Here is a 23,378-nt window from a genome sequence, read left to right on the forward strand (position 1 = left end):
ACTTTACAGCCTAATTATATCTAAGGCACCTGCATAACCAAACTCATTAATTAATTAACAGCAGACAGGGAGGGATACTCCTGTGATGGTTAGGGATTGCTGCTGTAGGGGGAAGAAAAGAGGAGCAGTGAAAAATCAGGGAAAGGAGGAAAGTGCAAAAGTAGAAGTTGCTAAAAGAAAACAGATCCCTCCGTGTCCCATTTTATGCAGGATACAGTACTCAGGGACTGAATCCATAAATACAGATAATTAAAAAGTTACCCTACAGGTCAGACTCTCCAGTCTCCCTCTGACACCCACAGGAAATGTGATATAGATTGAAAAGTGTATGTGCTCATATCTTTTTTTTTTTTCTTTTCCCCCTTTCTGGCTCAGGAACTGTAATTAAAGAGAAAATCAGCCTCTCTCCTGCCTTAGAGAGTGTAGTGGCACAGCTGGTTTTCATCTTGGCTAGCAGGCTCTGTCCTCAGGCTACTAAGTGCTGAGTAATTTTTACCAAGCTCTGCTTGCAGATAAATGATGTTCTTCTCTTAGCTGCTGCCAGGCAAAGCTACAAATACTTGATCTTTTATTCTTTTCTCATAAACTCCTAGCACTGAATACTAAAAATGCAGCCAGAGATTTTTCCACTGCCATTTATTCTCAGCATGGTCACAGCTGTATTACAATTACAGATACCCACCCATTTGCTGAAGCTCAACTGTAGTTCCTTGTTAACCTGAAGCTTCCAATTAAAGGCTCCTTCGGTTTCATTGATAGTTTGAGTATGCTCTAAGGACCCACTTTTTTTTCCCCTCCCCAACACACATTCCATGAAAAGGGCAATTTCTTTAAATAACTTCATGCTAATTTTCTGGAAAGGAAAAAAAAAAAGCTTGCATTTGAATATGCAGTTTGGGTGATTTCTCTCACAGCTACAGCTATAAAATATCTGAAAGATTCTCACTAAATGCAGCACGACTGCTGGGCAGATAACATGTGGGTTCAGACCAATGGAAAAATTCTCGAAGGGTATGACACTGGAAACCCACCAGAGTTTAATTCATGTTTTCTGCAGCATTTCTAGTAAGGACTTAAGTTTTCTAAGCAATTGCACGTGAGTTAGTTAAAAAAATATAGAAAAAATATTAAAAAATATTAGTTAATCTTGGCAAGGCTGTTCTTCCACCTACCTCCAGTAAGTGAAGCCATTAATGTGAAGCCAGCAGAGGGAGGACACTGAAAACTAGCAAGAAATACCGTGGCTAATTTTAGACTCATTTCCAATCACGCAGTATAAGACCTAGAGAGCAACAGTACCTGCACATCTTTAAAAGATAAAGCAAGGTTCAAAAAAACATCTTGATTTCAGATACTTTAAAGGTATAAGGCAAATACAAACTTCTTAAACACCCCCAATGCCTTCCTTACATTACCACCGGTCATAAGGGATCACTGGCTGTTGTTCTAGTAGTGTCAGCCCATCATCCAAGTATATTTTCACGTTAGGCAGCCATGAGAGAGAAGAGAGGAACAATTCTGTACATCAGTAACCATTTTAAAATAATGACGAGGTAGAGGTAGGTCACAAGGTAGAGGTATTTCAAAGTAAACTATTTGAACTGCTGTCTTGATAGTAGCGGCCAGAGAGGGCACTGTGCGTATGCTTTCTGTGTAGTTACGGGTAGGGGTACAAGACCTTAGCCTCAATTCTGTTGCACGTAGCACGTTTCAGACATGGACTTGCACTTGCAATGCTGTGATTGCATGAAGCCAACATGAAGGGATCTCACAATGTCTTTGCTGCTGCTTCTCAGTCCATCACCTGGGTTTAGATCCAGCTTACACCCCTGTAAACAACCAGGACAGGATGGCTACATTCATATTTGTTGGGGGAAAAGACTTTGCACCTTGATTCTGAACCAAGCCACAGTGGTTTTATTCCTCTCTCTGGTCCTCAGTATGCTGGTGGCAGTCTTCTCTCACCCTATGGGAACACCCATGGTAAAGGTATTTTTGTGTTACAGTTTCTAATTTTGAGTGTTTTCAGCTAGGCTGTAAATGCCTGAAGCCCAAGGGGAGTGAATCTGTGCCATCTTTCCATTATTAAAAGGTGTCAGGTCCAAGACTGGACTTCAGTAACTACGTGTGAAGACAGTGCCAGGAGATGCTGGGGCTTAACAGTGTTCCTGTTACTGAAGTGTTAGAGGGAAACAGTCCACATTAAACACGCTTCACATGAAGCATTCTTCTTAAATGCCTTGTAAAATAAATGAAACGTCGCTTAGAAACGCATTCACCACATTCAACACTGACCACACAGGTTTTTATATTTAATAGAAATTAAATTAGTAGCTTAATATACATAACGTGACGCTTTCCAGTCCAGTAAATTTCAATGCTTGCTTTCAAGTCACAGAGCAAATACTGTACAAAAATGATAAAGAGCAACTGAGGAGTAGAACAGTCACTACGACACTGGACCCAGAAAGGTTAGGTTTATCCGGAGCTACACACGCCAAAGGATACAGAGGGGTGGACCCGTCGTGGTACAGTCATGCATTACCAAGGGACAGATCTCCTGCAGGCCGGGGCAGGGAGCAGTGTCTGGAGCACGTGGGGGCGTTTTATCGCGCCCCGTAGCTGTAGTAGTACGGCTCGTCCGGGCGGTACCCGTATGCTGTCGCTGGGCGGCCAGGAACCCCTGGTGTCTGACCAAATCCGTCAACTCCGATGCTATAAAAAAGAAGGGAAAGAAATTAACGGTTTTTCTATGTTAGAGAAGGTGTACTGGTGCTGGTTGCTCCAACTCTGCTCTCCACGGAGAGTTCAGCAAGCCATCTTCCCCATTCTAGCCAGCACTGCTCCAGCTTCTCTTCCCTTGGCAAAAATGGATATGCTGCGGAGAAATCAACACAACTCCTGTCCAGGAAAGGCAGGCCTAGCAAGTCATTGCACTAACGCTTTAAGTTCTTTATTATTTTTATTTTCTGAAAGCAGAGAAATGGAGAGCTGGCACTGTGGCATTAAAAGCAATTCACAAGAAGCTGGTTGACTTTCAGCTCAAGTGAAAATCCCGGGAGACACACAACTCTTCTCTCCTATCCTTCTATGGATTTACTGGCAAAGCACTTTGCTTCTGTGACTCAGTTTCTCTGTCTGTACATTGAAGGTTACGTGTATTTCTGGGAAGGCTTCGAGTCTGCTTCTTGCAAAGCCCACTGGTAACCCCGCGCCTGCACAGCACATCCAAATCATCTATTTTTCTTCCAAAGCGACAGCCAATTTTTGAAGCCCCTGGGCAAACACCAGCTAGAAATGAGAAAGTGAGAATATCTGGCATAGCGACATAGTTCAGCAAAGGACAATGTTTCTGATGGGCTGCAAGACTGACAAGCAAATGGCAGAAAGAATTAATCGTATAGTAAATGGCTACGTTCTGATGAGCCACAAGAAGCCATTTTTCATCCAGAAGAGCATCTTTTACACCTAAAAAGTCCCACAGCACAAGAACTGTGCAGGGAAAAGTGGCACATATTTCACGCTCAACAATAACTCTCACGCAGGAGGTAGAGGAAAAATGAGCATTGCCTAAGATACTGGATGCCTGCCTATTCTTAGCTATGTCACTTTTTAACTTCCACATCAGCAGGACAAATAGAAAAGGGTTCTGATTTATTGTCTGACTGAAGATGCATTGAAAGGAGCTGAACTTCCCTTCTGAAGACTGTCAAAACACAAAGAACCGAAGTGCTTTTGGAGTGGGGAAAAGCTGAAGCTCATTACTGCCAATTAGACATATGGAACATGGGTTATGCAACAGTCAAGGCCTGGGAAAGAATGACCCAGCCAGAAGACGTACAATGGGTGGGCCCCAGGCCCTGGCTCACCAAAAAGCTGGCACTCCCGCATCGCTTGGATTGAAAGGGCTCAGCTGAAGCGCTGGGGGACCATGTCCAGCACTTTGTCCTCACAAAGAGATTTTCCTCGGTTTGTGCTGCCACAAGGGCCGAGGAAAGGACTCTGTGCTTGGTTTCTCAGGGAAACGGGTCACTTGTGGGATATCCTGACGATCACGCGAAGGTGGAAGGTCTGAGGCTGAGGTTTGTCCTCCGAGAGGGAGGGAACACAAGCCACTCACCCAACTGCTGAGAAAGCCAGTCTGCTTCACCTGAATGTTTCTGGAGGAATGCAGTGCCCTGGAAGTGGTGTTTCCACATCTGCCTGCCTGAATTTGGGTTGGCAGTGCCTCTGCCTCACAACTTGTACCATCAGTCTGACCCTAAAGTCCGAGCAGTCCCTTCAGCAGGGCCAAGGAAGCAGAGCAGGAGTACTGCCCCCTGTAGTGATGCAAAGCTACGTGAGCACATGCCTCTGGCTCCACACCCACCTCTGGCCACCAATTCCTTCCTGTACCTACTCCAAAATCCTATTACTCTTTTCCAAGCCCATTATGAAACGTGCTGGTAACATCTGAGGCAAATTCTCCAGGTCTGTTGTTTGTTCCTGGCAAACAACAGCTTTCTTGGGAGTCTTCAAAAGCTTCAGGCCTGCTGAAAGATGGCACTGTGAGAAGTCCTGTTACTTTTCTCTGCATCTCTTATCCCCAGAAACACCAAACCTTGCACTCCAGCTCTTCCTCTGCCTGCACTCACTTTGGTCAGGGGATGGTCTTTGCTTCTGCCACTGCTCTGCAGCATGCAGACAGACCGCTGTCAGGCACAGCTTCCTGACCTGCAGAGCTTCGAGAACTCCTTTTGGCCCCTCCTAGCTCTTGTTCACTTTGCTACCAAACCCAAACCCTTTTTTCCTTTGGGTGAGGTGTAATAACGATGCTGAGCCACGAGGTGGCAATGGGTCTCTACGGCTGCAGGCAGAGCTCTCCGGGCTACTTCCAGTTCAGAAATCCTTATTCAAAAACTTTTAAATATATTTAAATTGATAAAGTGAGCAGGGAAAATATGGTTTCAATTACATTCTCAGCAAATCATTTTTATATATATTTTTTTATAAATGTGTAAGTAATTAGGTAAAGATCCCTAGAGTTTAAACTTTGAGGAGTATCAGTTATTTCCAAATGGTTTAGACATATGTTAGTGTCCTGAAGAAAACTGGAGGAGATGGATCAGCTGATAACTGCTTTGGACAGTTTAAAAAGAAAAAAAAAAAAAAAGAAAGGAATAGAAAATCACATTAAAACACCTTGATCAAATCACCGCTCTTCCCTATTTAAATATTTCTCATCAGTAAATGAAGGCTTGCCCCTGCTTCAAAAAAAAAAAAAGTTGGCTTCATTTTTACATGTCAGTGATCTTGAAACATCCCCAGATTTGCTTGTTTGATTGTTTGGGCTGGCAAACAGCAAAAAGCTTGTCCTCTCGGTGGAAGGAAAGGCTATTGAACCTCAAGAGGTAATGGGGTAGGGAAACAAAACAGCAAACACGCGTCTGCGGACTGAAGTCTGGCTTACTCATGAGGCTGGCAAGCCAAGTGCAATGACTCTGCAAGCATAACCTACAGAGGTGGAGACGGGTTTAAAAACTGAGTCCTGCTGAATCCTTGCCACTCCTGCCAAGAACAGCAAAAAGGGTACAGCCGGGAAAGATGGTTGATTTCAGCTGTAAACACTCCTGGGCTAATGACTGGCCTGAGATGGTGATTTGTGCCATGTGCTCTTAGATTTATACCAGCAATCGACTTCAAAATTTGCTCCTAGGTAAAGCATGTTGTTGGTTTTATTTATACAGCATCTACACGGAAACTGTGCTCAACAGAGCATCAGCCTGTCCTCCCAGGAAGTTACAGGCACAGTTATGCCATCAAGGCAACTGTACACATCCCCAAATTGTTATTTTCCTACCTTTAGACAGCCGGGTTCAGCTGGACACCTACCCTGCGAGTTCTTTAAAGCAGCTTTGTCTCACAAAATCGCACGCGTGCGCACCGGTCGGAGCTTGCTACCCACGCAGCCGAAGCACAACTGCTTTCTTGTGCACGTTTACCACCACGCCTGGAGCTCATGGAGTTAAACAGTGAACAGCACAGCTAATTACTATGTAATGCTAACCTCAGTTGCTGGTTCATTTTGAGACCCTTTAAAATATGAACTGTGTATTTTACCCCTATGCACTCTCTTAATGATTTGTTTTTTTTAGACTGAAATCACTTCCAGCCATCAGTTATACTCGCGGTCTCTACACATGCACTTCTCCAAGCACAAATATTTCTTTTTCCTATTGGTCTGCCAGCCCCTGTCAGAGCAAATTTCACTTTAAACTAAATGCTATGATACTTAAAACCTCTTGGATTACTCGGGCTGCTAGTGTGATCTATGACCTTCCCCAAATGACAGCTGAACTTTCCAATTTGCTTGTACTGCTGGGGAGCTGAAGAACACATGCTGAAGAGGAAAACGTTCCTGATGGGCATGAGGACGGGGAAGATTTCTTAACAGCTCTGCTTATTGATACTTAACGCCGATTCATAACATCCAAATTACTGTGCCCGTCTCAGATCCTCGGTGCCCTGACATCATTTAAAACAAAGCCCAACTGATCGCAGGAAATGCCAGCCAGCATCCCACTGCGTCCACAAAATACTTTCCTGAACTCCCTCCTGAACGCAGAGCCTCAGACAGGCTTTGTGGCACGTCTGGAAGACTTGGCTGCCTCAGACACTCCGCCAGCAGCCCTCTGCTGGGGTCCCAACGCAGGTTTCTGCGCTGCTCAAGAGCTCGTGGTGCAGGCAGGGGGGCTCCTGAGGTTAGCCTGCACTGTGCCAGCACCTGGGTGCAGGCTGACCACGGAGCAAAGCTGCTTTCTGTGAGTTTTTGTGATGCGATAGACACCTGAGCCTGTCCACGCTTGCACTCACACTGTTAGCAGCGCTGGTGTTGACAAGCTGCTCTCAAACGGGGACTAATTCCTCTGGCAGAAGCAGGGCCTCAGAAAGGCAAATCCCAGATCACTTGGGAAATTCTTGCTTGAAACCAAGCCCTTGAAGTCCAACTGGAGACCCACTGGTAGGATGCATGGATCTTGGAGTAATCCCAGAAAGAAAAACTGCTTGGGAAGGAGGCACGGAGCAGTACAGTGAAAAAAATCATACCATAAAGAAAAGGTGGTGGCTGCTTAAGCAGGCAAAGGTGGCCCAGGAACAGAGCCTTGACCTGTGAGAGTGCGATATCAGTTTAGGAGCTTATAGTTTAGGACTGACATTTCATCCTTTTCAGGTTCATGGTTAGAAGTCCAAAATTAAAGCACCCTGAAATCACCAGCCACTGAAAACGAAATCCAAGACAAAGCTTACTTGAAGCACACACAGCTTCCCCCAGAGCTACATTTTCAGCTGCATCTTTTCTCATCCTAAGCCTGCCCTGAAGCCCTGCCAGTCCTCTCCTTAATCTGCATCAGCAAGGCTCACGTCTGACAGGCTATCCACCACTCAATAGGGATACAAGTTTTATAGTTTTATTTTACAATAAAAGCACATTTTATTGTAAAATATGTAAGTTGATAATTCACTAGGCACTCTGACCTTGATAAGACCAGGCAAACACAACGTGCACAGCTCTCAGCAGCCCTACCAGCTCCTCAGGAAGGAATCACAATGCTCTGCACGTGTTCAAATGAAGAGCTGGGGGGGGTTATTTGCAGGCCTAAATACTCAGCCCGTGTTTACACACAAGGCACCTTTTCTTGCTCCCACTGATCCCACTTCTGGCTTCACAAAACCCCTGCTGAGTCAGAGAAGGGTGCAGTGCGTCCCTGAAGTCCTCATGTTTGTGAGCCTTAGGATTCAGGGTAGCGTGCATCCAGCCAAAGGAGGTAGGAAACATTTTTGAATTCTACAATACAACAGAAACTTCTGGTTTAAGTTATTTCAGGTAACAAATATTTAAGGTGATGGAAGCTAATCCCCTGCAGGTACACCTTACCCAACGTTAACAAAGGCTCAGAGTCTGGGAAACCAAGGGCTCTCTGGCCTTTCTTGTGATACCTGCCACCAACTAACTCTTAAATTATTTTCATAATAAACATCATGAAACAGTGGAAGTCATCAGAAAACGGCATAAAGCTTTTGCCTTTGCTTAGGGTCTAGCAATTGAGAAGATGATCCTGTTTACTTCTGTGCCAGCTGCTGCTTCAGTTTTGCATTGCCAGCCATAATTTTTCCTGTCCTTCAAAGTACGAAGGCAAACCATTGGTTAGAGAGAAACAGCATACAACTGAGAAGCCTTTAAAAAAAAAAAACCAACACATTTCTTTATATAAATGTTCTGTAACCATAGATTCTCCCACTACTGGTAATGACGTTAAACTATAAACCACAAGCCTCTTAAATTCTGCCTCTTACAGCCCCACTTTCTCCCCTATCTGGGAAGCTTTTTTTCCCCATACTTTCTATTCCTCAGGCTCAAGTGGGAGGGGAGCTTTGGGGCAGGGACTCTGCATTAAACACCAAGCCTGCCTCTACGTTAGCATTTAATATTAATGTTCTTTTAAGGGTAATACTGTATTTGCTCAAAAGATAAGAGATGTCAGAACGAACCCAGGCGATGTTATTTTAGCTCCCTTGTGCATGATGATACAGCTTTTATGGATATGATCATGTCTCCCCTTTCTTGTGATCCAGCTTTCTGCAGTGCACTTAATGACTTAAAGTTTCCAGTTGTTTCTGGACTGGGTGCCCAGTTGTATCTCAGCACAATACCGCTGTTTCTGCCATTTAATTATAAACAAATGCAGATCTGACAATTGTGGATATGCGAGCACTGCATCTTCTGTGTCAGGCTCCAGCTACGCATCAAGCAACCAGCGTGCCAGAACTCACTGGTGGGAAGGCAGCATTTAAAAAACATATTTCCCAACTGAAGGGGAAGAAAGCACTGAGCTGAAAACAAATGACCCTGCTCAGCCAAATTCAGGCAGAACCTTGCTTGAAAGCCATGGAGCTTGCCATCTCAGCTCTGTGAAAGCAGCCCGGGACTCGGGCTCAGTTTCTTGCTCTGTCAGTTACCTGCTGTGTGATCCCAGGCAAGTTGCTCTTTTTCTCCATGACCTCAGTTTCCCAGCTGCAGTATTGACAGAAAACCAAACCAAACATTAAAGACACCAAATGATCAATTGCAGTAATTAGAAGACTCAAATTAGACCAGTAGAAAAGAATCAGAAGCCTTCATCTACAATACCCCTCAATAAAAAAAAAAAAAGAAAGACTTTCTCAACTGCTAGGAAAGCAACCAATCCAGATGACAGCCAGCAGGGAAACTAGTGATTCAGGTGTTTCATGCAACTCTCCTGTTCCTCCGAAAGCCATCAGAATAACTCCCCCAGCGTTCCCTCACCCAGACGCACAGCTCCACCACACGGTAGGGGAGTTTCTCAGCTATTCTGCACAGGATTTGTTAAAGGTCAAGTGCACAGTCAGAGCTGGAACGGAAACCAAGAGTTCTGACTTTCCATTATAAGCCTGACAGAAACCTCTCCTATGCTCTTGGCTCAACAACTGCCCAAACCCGCTGATTAGATGCATCCATTTCTAAAAAATTAATTAAAAACTACAACATAAAAAAGGCCCTCAGAAACAGGCAATAAAAAAAATAATCAGGGAAGATGTCTTTTCCTCCCCCTCTCTTCTTGGGCAGACTAAAGTATTTGTGTCAACACCATAAATTGAAGAGCACATTGCCTTCACCTTAACCCAGCAATAAGTCTGGCTTGGGGCTGTTTCAAACATCTCTTTTACTGAGCTCTGGTGATGTCAGTATTATGCTTTGTACGGCAGCTTCAGCCAACAGCCAGAGCAGAATAAGATCCTGAAGTGGCAGCTCCACAGAGGTGACTTGTCACTGCCTGTATCAGCGCAGGATCTGATCCACATCTTGCACAGGCTTCCGAGCAGCCTTCCTGTTTCCAGACGAGAAGTGTTTCTTGCTTCCTGTGCTAAGTTACAGATCAGGGTCACTATGGAAATGCGCTCCCAGATAAGCAGTCGAAGCAGAAATGCCAGTTCTCAGTGCCTTGGACTGAAGCACTCCTAGCTGAACAATTATTCCTTTAAATATTTATACAAGCTCCTCAAGTCCAAGCACTGCCACTCAGCTCTGTGCTTCAGTACAAACGGGGAAAATAGTTCCCCCTTGTGCACAAATACCCAGAGCTGTGCCAACAGGTTACTGGCTGATAGTTGTGCTGCCTCCAGGCTCAGCACTAAGAACCAGGCAACTCGACAGGGAGGATAATCCAGATGCTGCAGGGAAGGAGGGAAGAGTCAAAAAAAAAAATCTGCTCTGCCTTGGGTTACAGCTGCAGCCAATAAAAGCTTTCAAAGTCTCTTCTGAAAGTTAACATTACTAGGGGATTTGCAGTGTTCACTAGAGCACACACAGCAAACGCAATGGGAGCATTATTACTGATGAATAAACATTCAATATTTTTGCCACCAGAGAGGATTATCCAGATTTCAACCCGTTTATTTATCAACGAAGGGCCCTAGTGAAGTCCTGTCAAAATCCATCCCAGGCCAGTGATCGTTTTAGTGGAAATCAAGAAGGAAGTAAATCTGAGCGCCTCTTACCACTTTTCTTTGCTCTACCACTAGATACACCAGGGAACGCGCCAGATACAAATACAGATGTTGAATATTTTATTGGAGATCTACATCTCTGAGCAACATTATTATGCAAAAATTTCAACTTTAATTAAATGGAAGGAAAATAAAATGTTTCTAGGCTAAAAGTTGGGCAGGGAGTCTTGGAAAAAACAGCAAAAGTTAAAAAACTCAAAACCCAGAAGGCAAATAAACTCTCTAAACTTGTAGACTTTTTTTTTCCCCTTAAATCCCATGGTTAAAAAAATCTTTTTGTTTTCCAGAGGGAGAGAAGGGTAGCTGTCATCATACATGCATGACTGAGGCTGATAAAGACAGATTCCGTGTCAAATTTTATAATCAATGCAATTTCAACTATTTGGCAAAAGAAATTAATTTGATATGTTCATTTGTTTTTTAATACCAGAGACTTGTTTGCAGCACACGCTCATTTCAGATAATAGCGATCAGAAATATCCCACTGATATATGGGACTTAAGAACTACTCGTTGTATGTTTAATTTTGAATCCTGTGAGCACGCTTATACGTAGCATACAAAATACCCTTCACTTTATTACAGTTTTAAATCTTTCTTCCAGGTCTGGCCTTGCAACCACTTGTCTTGATAAAATAGGTCACTTGAAAAAGGAAAGCTCAATAAAATGAATTACAAAAACAACAAGATTAAACTGATTGTGCTGTTTTTGTACAGTGCAGCTGAATTCTGCAAATATGCTGCTGGCTGTGGTTTGGCATTTAACAGCATGCGATCAGTGAGAAGGAGGAAATTTTATTCTCATTAACTGTTGCAGATTTACTGCAGTGAAAAAGGGCTATGTAACCTGAGAAGTGACAGAATGGAAAGATCAAAGCAGCAGTCTGGAAACTAAATAAACCTTCTGGCTACTTCCTGCAAGGAAAATTCACTCTGGCAATGTAAAACAGAGTCCAGTTAAAAACTACTCTCAGTTTTATGAGCTGTCACAGCAGCTTGAGTGGTTTGGACCAGTCAAGTTTAGAACATTATATTTCCTTGTTTTTGTCTCAGATACTTCTGTAAGCAGTTTTATAGTTTCTTTTTCTTTTTTTTCATTTTAAAGAGAAAAATAAAATTCTTTTCTTTTGGTTGAAATCGAGAAGGTCACAGCTAAACTCATTAAAAACAGGCAGGTCTTCATTTGCACATTCCATTCCCATTTACTACGTTTTAATATTTTACTTTGAGATTTATAAGCAATGTACATTTGCTTTAATAACTCTTCCGCGTTCTGTTCACTTATTGTTTAATATAAGTGCAAATCAGTTTACAGAGCCCAGATGGCTTGTAACCAGGGAGCCAGTCTATTCCTAGTAGCACATCTGGAGGGACTAAGAGCAGCAGACAGAACGTGGGAATTAATTAATGTTACATTTCAAAAGAGGCAGACCCAGGTTTGGGGAATTTTTTGGTAGGACATTCCACAGGACTGGAGCTAACTGCTGCAGCATTTTGGCATTCTTTTAAAATTCTTAATAGCCACCTAGACCATGTCGGTTAAACGAGGCCAACTGCAGGTGGAATATAATAAAATCAAAAGCAGCCCAAAAATGTGAAAGACGAGTGCAAGTGAAAGAGGCCCTAGTATCCTATATTCCAAAAAAGCTGCAGTGCATTAAAACCTCAGCACTAACTTCCCAAACGACATCTGCACCTTGCTGAAAAAAATTACACCTTCAAAATATTCCCAAGCAACCTATTTCATCTATTAGCATACTAGTGTGATTGTTCAGAGCAATTAAACAGCTCTTACAGTAAATTAAACGTGTGCAACACGATCCTCCATGATCAGGGACCACACACCTTGGAGAGGTGGTGTGGTCTGGTCAACGGGGCACAGAGAGCAGCCAGGAGAGCACTGCTCTGCTGAAGGCTCTGGCACCTGGCTTTGGACAAAACTTCTCACCTTTGGTTCCCTGCCCACCTCAACTATCCTTGCTCTTTGGGGTAAGGGCCGTGCGTTGTGCTGTGGACATCAGCTGTGTGTTGGGGGACACAGAGAGCCGTTAGGAAGCTTTTCCTCATGCAATCTAAGATGAGAGCAGTGATACATAAGCAACCAAGCACATTAAGAAGTTACTGTATGAAGAATACTGTTTATGAAGACCAATGTCCTTATTTTGGTGCAGTATGTACAGACCTGCAAGCTCTGGGAAAATCTTTTTCCCTTGAAGAATCAAATCCCGGTCTTCAAAATTGCTACAGTAACTGCCCACGGTGTAAGAGCATAATTTGATTCAATACATATTAGTGAGACCCGAACTGGATTGCAACACGATCAGGTTGCAGTACGTAATTTATATAAACATGGCTTTGAAACAACAGTATGAAAAAACTACTAAAATGACAACTAGCAGGGAATATGACCACCAACTATGACCACACTGGGGAAAGGAATGAGGTAACTCTAGTTTAATACTAGTACAGTAACAAATTATTATAAACTTGACAACAAAAAATTAAAGCTTGCATTCAAAAGCTTAGTAATGAAGTGTTCACATTCTGAAAGCACTGCCTGCACATCTACATGCCACAGGGAAACAAGTACATACAGTGGATTTTGACATTCAGGCCACGATCCAAGACCTACAGAAATTAAATTAAGTCTGTCCATTTATCTGCCCTAGACTGTAATCAAAAGCTCCAAAAGACAGCAGATCCTGCTTCCTTACTACTGTCTTTTAGATGCAAGATGTTCATTCCATGCATACAGAACACCTGAACAGACCTTGTTTGATGAACAAAAAGAAATGACTAAGCTTACCTGCCTGTTGCACATGAATAGTCACTAAATGCTGCACTGTCCACCTAAGAAGTGTGCTTTCTCATGTTGAGCCTTATCGAGCAGCATCAGAAATTTAGTGAAAACCTCCTGGCCATGCTGAGTTTAACTTCTTAAAAACTAAACATGTAGGCAGTTAGAACAACAGACTATGATAAAAAAAGATACAACTGCTACCACTAACAACATTTTTGTGGGATAAAGAAAACCAACAAAAAACCTTATTTGTCTCCAGAAACTTCATTGGTTCTGGGCCTCTCTTTAAGGCCTTTTCAAATTCATTTCAGTGGGATTTACAATTTGCTAATACTGATGTGTGATAAACTAATAAAATCTTGCCTACAAGGTTATAGGCCCAATTTACTAGTAAAACCTAATTCAATTCTCTTAGGAAATGCAAATTAAATAGTGTCCAAATGGTAGAAGCTGAGAAATGGTAGAAGCTGAGTACAACTCCGTACTGCAGAGGAAAAACTGTTTTACCTCTCCCTCCCCCCTCCCCCCTTTTAAAATAAATTTTAAGTATGGAAATGAAAAAGTAATGCGCAAAACCAAGTGATATCACTATGGTAAAGTGTTTTGAAGTAGAACCATATTGCAATAATAATTTACATTACAGCAGCTTTTATTTCCGTCAATTAAAAGATTTTATACTTACTGGAAGTCCATCTCTGATCACACCTCTAAGACAGGAAAACATCGCTACCTCTACTCAAATGGTGAAGAAATGTGAATACTTTCATTTCTACTCTAGCACAGACTCCACATCAGAACTTTTTTTTTTAATCTTAATTTATATTTCTGAGACCTGTGAAACAAAGCTGCTTCTGCCACTGATGGCTGTAGAGGGTTGCATGAAGCAGCTCACTTTTACTGCCAACTCATGCACCAGTTTTTCACCTTCAGAGATAACCCATAAGATGGCAATTAATTGCTGAAAGGCTGGGAAGGGAGAGTTCAAACTTCTAAACAAACCTTTTTTGAAAGCTGGTGTTTCAAAAGAAAGATCTTATGGATGAGAAATACTCCCACAACAGGGTCCCCCCACTCCTCCAGTCTTCCTTAGGAAGAAGGTTCTTTATATCAGAAACAAATCTCATAGGGTTTAGAAACTAAGCAAGGAAAAGAAACCAAATCCTAACCTCAGTGCTTGAGAAGAACATCGGACTGCTTTGTGAAGATGAGGATCTATATGGAAGCTAGCTGTAAGTGCTAATGTAGGAGACAAATTACAGGTACAACCAATTAAAAACATTTTGATAAACATTTAGAGTGCTTATTTGCCAGCACATGATGCAGTTCCTGCACCCAACCCGAACAGGAGCTACTCAGCTTTGACACACGACTGAGAGCTTGCACCACGCTGCAGAAGTTAAGAGGAGTGGAAGGCTACAGCCCTAGGTCCTTCCCTCAATAAAGTTCACATCCAATTTTCATCAGGGTACCCAAGCAAAAAAAAGCCCATGGGTAGGACTCCTCTTGCCATTCAATATGGGCTTTCAGCACATGCAAACACAACAAGTGTGTAGTTTGGCTGAAGACGGCTTAAGCCACAGTAACGCTCTTCTCTGGGCTCCGCTAGCACCTATTCTGTCACTCAAGCCCACACAACCAGTTTCTGCCAACCCAAGACACAAAACCTAACTTATGTATGCCTGTATTTCCCCACAGACACAGCTTAAAGGCAGCACAGAGCAGCCTGCAGGGTCCTGGCTCCATGTCCCGAACTCACAAAATATCACGATGTCCTACCATGGTAAAAAGAGGAGAAACAGCTACAGATTTAGGTCATGAATCCAGGTAAGAGCAAAGATGTTTCATCAAGGAGTGAGACAGTCACCCCATAAAAAACAATTGTTTGGTTTTTTTTTGCAGCTCTGCTCCATTTTATAATCAGGTTAAAAGGTTCTGTACTGGAGGAAGCTTCCTCTAGAAAAAAAAAAAAAAAGCTTGGGCTACCTCCAGCACTCCTATTAATCTTTCTAAAGCTCCAGACAAGACAGAATTTGGGAAGTCTGATGAAGCTATTTACAACAAATTGCCTTTCACATGTAAAGGTTTCTACCATTATCTAGTTATAGCTGGGAAAGGTTAAAAAGCTTCTTCCCAAAAGGGAAAGAAAACATACTGTGGAAATCTCCATTATATGATATTTAGCCATCACTATGATGCCTGTGTCTTAAGAAAATAATCTCTAGAAGGTGATTAAAATTTGATAAATGACTGTAGATTCCTGAAGATGTCTTTCAGCTGTTTTTTCTCCCTTGCAGCTCAGACACTAAGCTGTCATCACTTTAGCCAAAAGGTGAGGGATTTTTTGTTTGCTACACTCGTAAAACTTTCACTCTATATTAAGAGTTATCAGAACCAGGAGCACTGAATACAGATTTTTAATAACAGATGAAAAATTCAAATCTATGCCTAATGCCCATCTGCTTCTGAAAGACAGTATGACGATTCAAAGCTGGTAATCTAATCACAAAAGTCTTTTCCTAGCCAATGAAACAACCTGGATACAAGCTGTCAAAACAACCTTCTCAGCCATTTATTTTGTGCAGAATGGAAAACATACCTTACGATCTGCTTGTATTCTGCTCCGAAGTTTTAAGGAAAACAAGAGAGGCTATTTATGTATTTTACTGGTATTTTTACATACGTTCTATTCTGAAATAATTCTGCGAACATCTTACACAACTCTATTAAAAATATAGTTCAGAAATAAGAGCTTTAATCTAAAGCTGTGAAACCTCACAAGCTACATGACCAGAAACAAAAAAATTGTATTTCTAACAATGGCTTGGGTCCTTAAAATGAGGGTGGCAGTATTATAAAATGCCAGCTTTCCAGGTTTTTGCTGATGTGCTGCTTCTCCTTTATGTTGACAAATACTGGAGACATCCAGTATCCTGGCTTGCCATCGTGGTATGGCCAGAATAGCATGCAAGCAAATTTACATACTAAATTCAGGGCTCGATACTTCTATAATTACTCTTGTCGAAGTTGTTCTGTACTGTAGGAGTCCATCATTCAGGGCAGCATTCTTAACTCTGATGGTACTTAGAACTCTGTTTCAAAGCTAAGTCTAAGAAACCCTAAAAAGGGAAGGTAGTATCTTTGAAAAACCCAACCCTTATGATATTCCACCTAGTTTGACAAATCTGTTTATGTTCTTACTGCTAATAGTCTTCTGTCATACTTCCCTGTTAAAGAAATGGGAAAAAAAACCTGTTCTAGCCCCAGGAGTCCAGGCACATACAAATATTTCAAATTTTTTTGTCTTTTATTTTTAAGAAAACTCCTACTTTACTCTTGACTTCAAAAAAAGACTTTCCTACCCACACAAGACTGTGCAGCATGTCTGGTCCAACACATGTAGGTCTTGTGACTCCTAGGACAGGGACTCCCCAGGAGACTGCAGCGGTAGCCCTGCTGGGTTACAGGGAAGTCAATTTCATTGATTACACACCTGGACATTTCTGCTGCTCCAATTCCGTTCCATTTTCTTGAATGTAACTCAGTGGAAGTGAAAAGGCAATCCCTGGACCTCTGCTAGAACTAACATCCTACAGGCAAGGCAGCACATGGTTTTCACTATCTGCTCCACGCAATACAACTGGTCTGATACACGGCAGCTGGTGTGGGCTGAGTTCCCTTGTACAGGTGTTATTAAATACTGCTTATGGTGAAAGCCTTTCAGGCAACTTGAGCTTGGTTACGGTCATGGAAAAGTCTCCCAGACCCCTCTCTTTGGTTCCAAAAAATGAGGTTGGTGATCAGACACTCTTAAATCCGGGTAACGCCTCCCTTTATGAATACGCTGGGGACGTCAACACTAGTTGAATACCAGCTCAGCTTCTCAATGAGATTCAGGCACTAAAAAGGTCGGTCTCGCTGGCTGACCTCTAAGCACATTTATGCAGGCTCTCCTGAAGGTAAGGGGAAGTCCCGATTCAGTCTGAACATGCTGCAAGGGTAGGAAATAACCTCAGAGAAATTAAATAGCTGACATAGCCTAACTTTTCCTCCTAGGACTGCAGAAAGGAGAAGAAAGGATCATTCAAAGTTGAGTAGAAAGGAATCTGCTCATGGTTGTCACCTACCTCAAATTTCACAGGGTGGTCTTAAACGATGGAAAAGACTCACTCCGTTCCCAACTCACTGCACTGCTTAGCAAACAACTGTTTCTATTACAGAATAATAAAGCCTAATATAAAAGGCCAAGACCAGAAGACAGACACAACAACTAAATGCTTAATAAAAAGCGTAACAAATGAAAAGACTGAAAAACATGCATCTACTCATTTTAAAGTCATCCCTCCTCAAACTCACAGAAAGATCTTAGTATTAACTGACTTGTTAGTTGTCTATGCAAATCATAACAGCTTTCTTTTAAAAAGTTTCTGAAAACATATCCAAATATTAATAAAATGAACCATTTTTATAACAAAAATCTTGATTTATTAAAAGCTGGAACTGGTTAAAAATAAATCCTTGACATAAGGTTCTTGTTAGCTTTAAACTGTAAGCATAAAAATACCCTCGAATTATGTTTTGGTATGGATGAAATGTACTCTATATAACACATAAAAAGAGCCTTGACTTGCTGCTATTATTTTTAATTAGGGTCCCTAGCACGTATGGTTTTACCTTCCAACACCAATTGAAATTTGGGAAAAGGGAGGGTCTGACTCTTCAAACTCATGGGACTGGCAATTCCATGCCTCATGCCTGGAGCAATAATGCATTTTACATTAGCTCTAAGCATCAGGAAATCCTGGCTTCTGGCGCCAAGAAGTTCAAAACGGTAATGACACACATCTGAAAAGTAGGATTCGCCATCCGACTGCCAGTATCTATTCTATCAAACAATTCAGTCCTGCTATGTTACAAATAGGACAGAACATTTGCAGCAGTCCATACTGTTTCCAATTAGACTGTGTCTGGACTGCAGATAACCATGAAGCAGTCATACAAAAAAAAAAAAAGCCTATCGAGAAAACAGAATCGTAACAAGAAATCTGAATATTTACAGAGGCTATCAAAAAAGGGCAATTACAAAGTTTGAAGTTAGACAAATTGCAGTTTGTCTGTCCTCTTTTTTTTAAGGTGGGCCTCCAAAATGCTTGGAGACATCACAAGGAAATTCTACAAATGGTTATTTTAATTAAGGATACACCAGGTGCATTTTGCTACTCATTTTACTTGGAAGACAATCAGATTAAAACACAGCTTATTAATGCTCCCTGATAAAGCTTATTATCAGCTCCCTGATAAAGTCTTGAAATATGAGACCAAGCAATCTACATTAACTTTTACCCATGGACACTCAAGATTTTTTCCCAGCTGAAAACTGTCTGGAAAGCCAAGATGACCGTGACTAGGGCTATCTTAGTGTATTGGAACGAAAGAAGGCTACAAACATCCCTCTTCATCTTTTTTCTCTTCTTCCACAGGGCCATAAAGACTGTTGGGATTACACCGCCATACAGTTTCTGGTTAATACAGAAACCTGTCATCTCCTGGGTTGTGTGTCTATGTTAATGTTGAAGACCGTGAGCCACACAGTAAGAGTCCAAGAGCAGCAGATGGCTCATACTTCGCTCAGTTCCTCGATCGCCAGCCTGCCCTGAGATGAAGGCTGCACATGTGGAAGAGATCAGATGACGTGGTCCATACCAGCCCATCTCTAATCCTTCTGCTAAAATATTAATCATAGTTTTCATAAATAAGTTCACAATGTCACTCTTAGTAGAAGTTTAGCCAAAACTTTACCTGGCAAGCGACTCTTCTTAGACTTCATGCCACTATCCCCTTCCCAAACACAAGCTCCACACAAAGCGTTGCACAGTTGACCCTTCCTGAGTATACACACTTTTTAGTTCTCAAAGTAACATATCTTAGCTCTATTTTTTTCCCCAATCTGAGGATTTTAGTTAATTTTTTTTCTTGTATATGCTGCCACTATTACACCCTATGCTGCCTGAATGTTAATTCAGCTTTCTGGTGCACCATGAGTACAATAAACAAACAAGTGTAACCTTCCACTGCCCCTTAAAAAATACGAGAAGCCAAAGAAAAACTTTTTTTGCTTCAGCTATGCATACTGTGAATTGATCATACCTACAAGTGGTGACTGAAGTTGTAAGTGGTGCAAAAATGTTATTACTTAGGAAGGAAACAGATGTTTTAGACAACATTGGTTGGTATAGATGGTACAGACTGACTGTAGCATGGTCTGTAACTCAGAATATTCTGTGATTCAATGGTTGTATGCGTTCTTCACAAACAGCAATTTACCTGCTGGAGAAGGGATGCTGCCCAACAAGGTCTCCGTTTTGAAGATGATAATCACCGAAGAAATCTGGACTCACTGCTCCATCAGGGGCCATTAGGCCATCTGTAAAAACAAGAAAGATACAGAGACTGTAAAAGAACGGCATGATTTCAGGGCAGGCAGTAATTTGTGCTGATTTTTCTCAAATCCATTAGCAACTTGGATTATTTCTGGGAGGAATATCAAGCAACAGTAATACTGAAAAGGAGCAACTTCAGCTACAGCAGAAGTCTCACTAGGACTCCATCTAGTCTACTGCCCTGAGAAAAGCTACACCTAGGAAAATTTCTCTTACCTCTTCATCTTAAGGCCTGGAGATACTAGATCAAGAACCATATTGTCTGCCACATCATGAAAGGGAACACAGAGGAAAAAGTAATGACAAGTGTCAAACATGGATCTAGGCCAGCAGCATAGAAATAGAAAAGCAACAAAAGTCTTAATTTTTCAAGAGACTGCCTTTTACCACTATCTTTTAAAACTGGTTAAGGAAAAGAAATAGGAAAGCATCTCGGAAACAATTTCATATTCCCTATTTCAATGTCTTCTTGCTATTCCCTAAAAGGGTGGTCTTTTCACACAACAAACTCACAAGAACATAGATTAGTGCTTCCTTTTGCTTCATTTATATTAAAGCACTGGCATTTGAAGATGCAAACATCTGTAAAGCCAGTAGTATTCTTTAAAGGCTTCCTAGTCTCTGCTTGCTTTATAAAGAGAAGGAAATCGAGGGCTAACATCTTCCCTCTGTTACATCAGTGTAAATCCAGAGTGTCTTTGAAGTGAAGTTGAAGTGAAGTCAGTGAACTGACCCCAGCTGAGAGAGAGCTCAGCTTAACTCTTTCCTGTTCCCATTCCCCAAACTCATTTATTGTTAATAATAAGGGCACAGTTAAAAACCTGATAATTAATACGAGGCTCTAATTAGGTAAACACTATTTAAATAGACCCTATCTCAGCTCATCTCCGTTACTGTATGAAAACAATCCCAGACTTGCAGTGCAGAAAGCATCCCAACAAAAACAGGGCAGAAGCAGGTACATTCTGACGGGTACTTTAATGGTTTAACAGAGGATAGAGAGATTCCTAATGACTAGGAAGTTACAAATGCCATTCCACTTTGAAGAAGGAGAGATAAGATCCAGGGAATCACAGGCCACTTAGCTTAACCTCTGTGGTTTCAAATCTACTAAAACTGCCTGTGCAGGAAGCAGTGGAAAGTTACTTACAGACACAAGGGCTTAAAGATGACGACTCAGGCATTCAAACAAATCTCCGTGTGCTTTATGAATTTACCTGATGGTTTTTTGAAGATAATATAGTGACAAATGATAAAAGGAATAGAATTGACACATCTAGATTTCTAACAGACATTTGATGAGGTGCTACAGAGATTCATTTAGAAGATAATGCCTCATGGGAAAGTGACTGAATACAATGCAACAGATTGCAAATGAAAAATGCTAGCCATGATCAGACTACTTTTTAGCAGCATAAAGACAGCTGTAACATGGCTATATTCTAATTGCATGCATGTGTATACAGTATGTGAAAGAGTATTACTTGACAAGCAAACATTCTGGCACAGATCCGTATTACTGCCTTTCAGCGTGTTCAGATAGACGGGAGTGCACACGGATGTAAGGTGACCAAACAGCAGGGAGGAAAGTTAAAATGGTTCTTATTAACACTTCTGTAAAGTTTTCCTATTCTTGTATTGTTCAAAAAAAAAAAAAAAAGAAGCAAGTGACATTAGCATTTCTGCACCTACATTTCAGATGAAAACCAATAAAACTAAGGGACTTTGTATTTTAAACAGGTTGGCTTAAAACTTCTTGGGAAGCAGAGACACTTAAAAATAACATCTCACTATCTTTCTACCAATGAAGAAGAAATTACATTTTCACTCTGAGGCCGGAGCTGCTGCTGCTTAAAGTGTCTTCAATCAGGAGTGCTAACATTCAAACCATAGCACTCGGTTACGGCTCACAGGAATTTATATGAAAATGAAAGCACATGGATATCATCAGCTGCATATAATACAATTACAGTTAAAGGACATCTGTTGTTATGCACATTTCAACATAAATTAGGGTTTTGTACTTTCAAAGCAAAGACGACACTGAGCTGAAGGTAACTTCAGAAATTCTACCAAGTTTTTGGTGCAGGTTTAGATCTCTTTGCAAGAGATATTGGTATACCTTTGCAACAGGGACTCATCTCGTCGGCAGAAGACTTGAGAATTGTTACAGCTTGGTGGGGATTTGTATTATGCGTAAGCCAGCAGTGCAGGCAGTTTCTACAGCCACCTTGCCAAAACACTAACATTTCTGACTGCAAAAAAGATTTTTTATTTTTTGTTGTTTTTGACCAAGTAATGCCATGCTGTTCAGAAACCCAAACGCCTACTCCAGTTGGTACAATAATCCATAGCCTTTAAAAAGGAGTACTATGCGTCCCTCCCCAGTCCTATCTCAAATCTATAAATCTAGCAAAGTTCAGAAGCACACCATGACTGGTGCTTGCTGGAAGGAACTTGAGAAGTGAATCTGTATCTTGAATATAATCAGTTACTCTTATACATTTGAAAACAAAAGCACTTTTCAAACATCTGCACAACATATCATTGGAAATCTGCCTCTCCTTCCTGGTCAAATATCAATTCCAACACAAAAATCTTTGTTGAAATAACATTGAGCCAATAACATGAACGATTAAAAAACAGGAAATTCAGTATTACTGGTGACACTCCATCTCTAGCTCATATTGTTGGGAAAAGAAGTGGTCCCATGAAATAAGCAAAGGTTTAAGACTTATAAAAGGAGGACTGCAAGAAGCATGCTGTCATGTCTTTAACTTAGGAAGCCTGAAATAGACTTGATGTAATCAGAGACCCTGGTACTGTACTACACACTGCTCACACTGCTAACCTTGAAGGACCAGTGCAGGAAAACAAATCCAGTGCTGCAGGATGTAACCACAAAATAAATAAGAATCCTTAAGTTCTGTTATACTTTGAGAATTAATTTTGAAATTCTGCTGAGGTCTTGCACATTTCTTTTCTCACAGCAACTACAAAGCAAGCTTACAGGTTTCAGTGGTTTTGTTTTTCTTATTACTATCCCTGCAAATTCACCCAGAGTCAGAGTTTTGTGACTCATGCCTCATAGCAAAGGACTGGACACTTATATGGAAAAAGAAGAGAAAAAGACTCAATCCCAGCAATTAAAAGAAACACACGCACACAGAGTCATCCAGGGGTTTAAAAAGGATATAAAAACCACAAGTTTGAGAGCACAAGCCAACTCCTAGTTATTAAAGGTTATGAAGACTTTTATCCGGTGCGCACATTATTTGATGAACATCTCCTGCAGGGCTTTTTGAACCACTCTCTGAAAGGGGTGGCAAGAGAGGATACTAGATTAGATACATCAGTGTCTCAATCCAGTATGGCAATATTTAATGCTCTTACTAACTACAAATCTTTACAGAAGGAGAGAGCAAGCAAACAAATTTCACATGAAAACCCCTAGAACCATGCCACTATGCACTATAAGTACGAGTAATCAAAATTATGAGCAACATTTTTTTCCTTTATGAAACATACGAAGGTTCATCTCCAATTCAATTAAGAGAAGTTATGTTTTTAAGTTTT

General features: G+C 41.4%; 1 protein-coding gene across 1 annotated transcript in view; it reads right to left on the bottom strand.

The window, feature by feature from the left end:
- Positions 1–2,291: 2,291 nt before the first annotated feature.
- KIFAP3 (kinesin associated protein 3) overlaps positions 2,292–23,378 on the bottom strand; it is a 78,472-nt gene continuing 57,385 nt past the window's right edge. The window contains exons 19-20 of the mRNA XM_068691145.1: positions 19,687–19,786; positions 2,292–2,715 (exon numbers count right to left, since the gene is read on the bottom strand). Coding sequence (XP_068547246.1) covers positions 2,607–2,715; positions 19,687–19,786 — 209 coding nt within the window. The 3' untranslated portion in view covers positions 2,292–2,606. The remainder of the gene's footprint in view (positions 2,716–19,686; positions 19,787–23,378) is intronic.

This window comes from Anas acuta, chromosome 8 (genome assembly GCF_963932015.1).
Source record: "Anas acuta chromosome 8, bAnaAcu1.1, whole genome shotgun sequence".
NCBI classification, from domain to species: domain Eukaryota; kingdom Metazoa; phylum Chordata; class Aves; order Anseriformes; family Anatidae; genus Anas; species Anas acuta.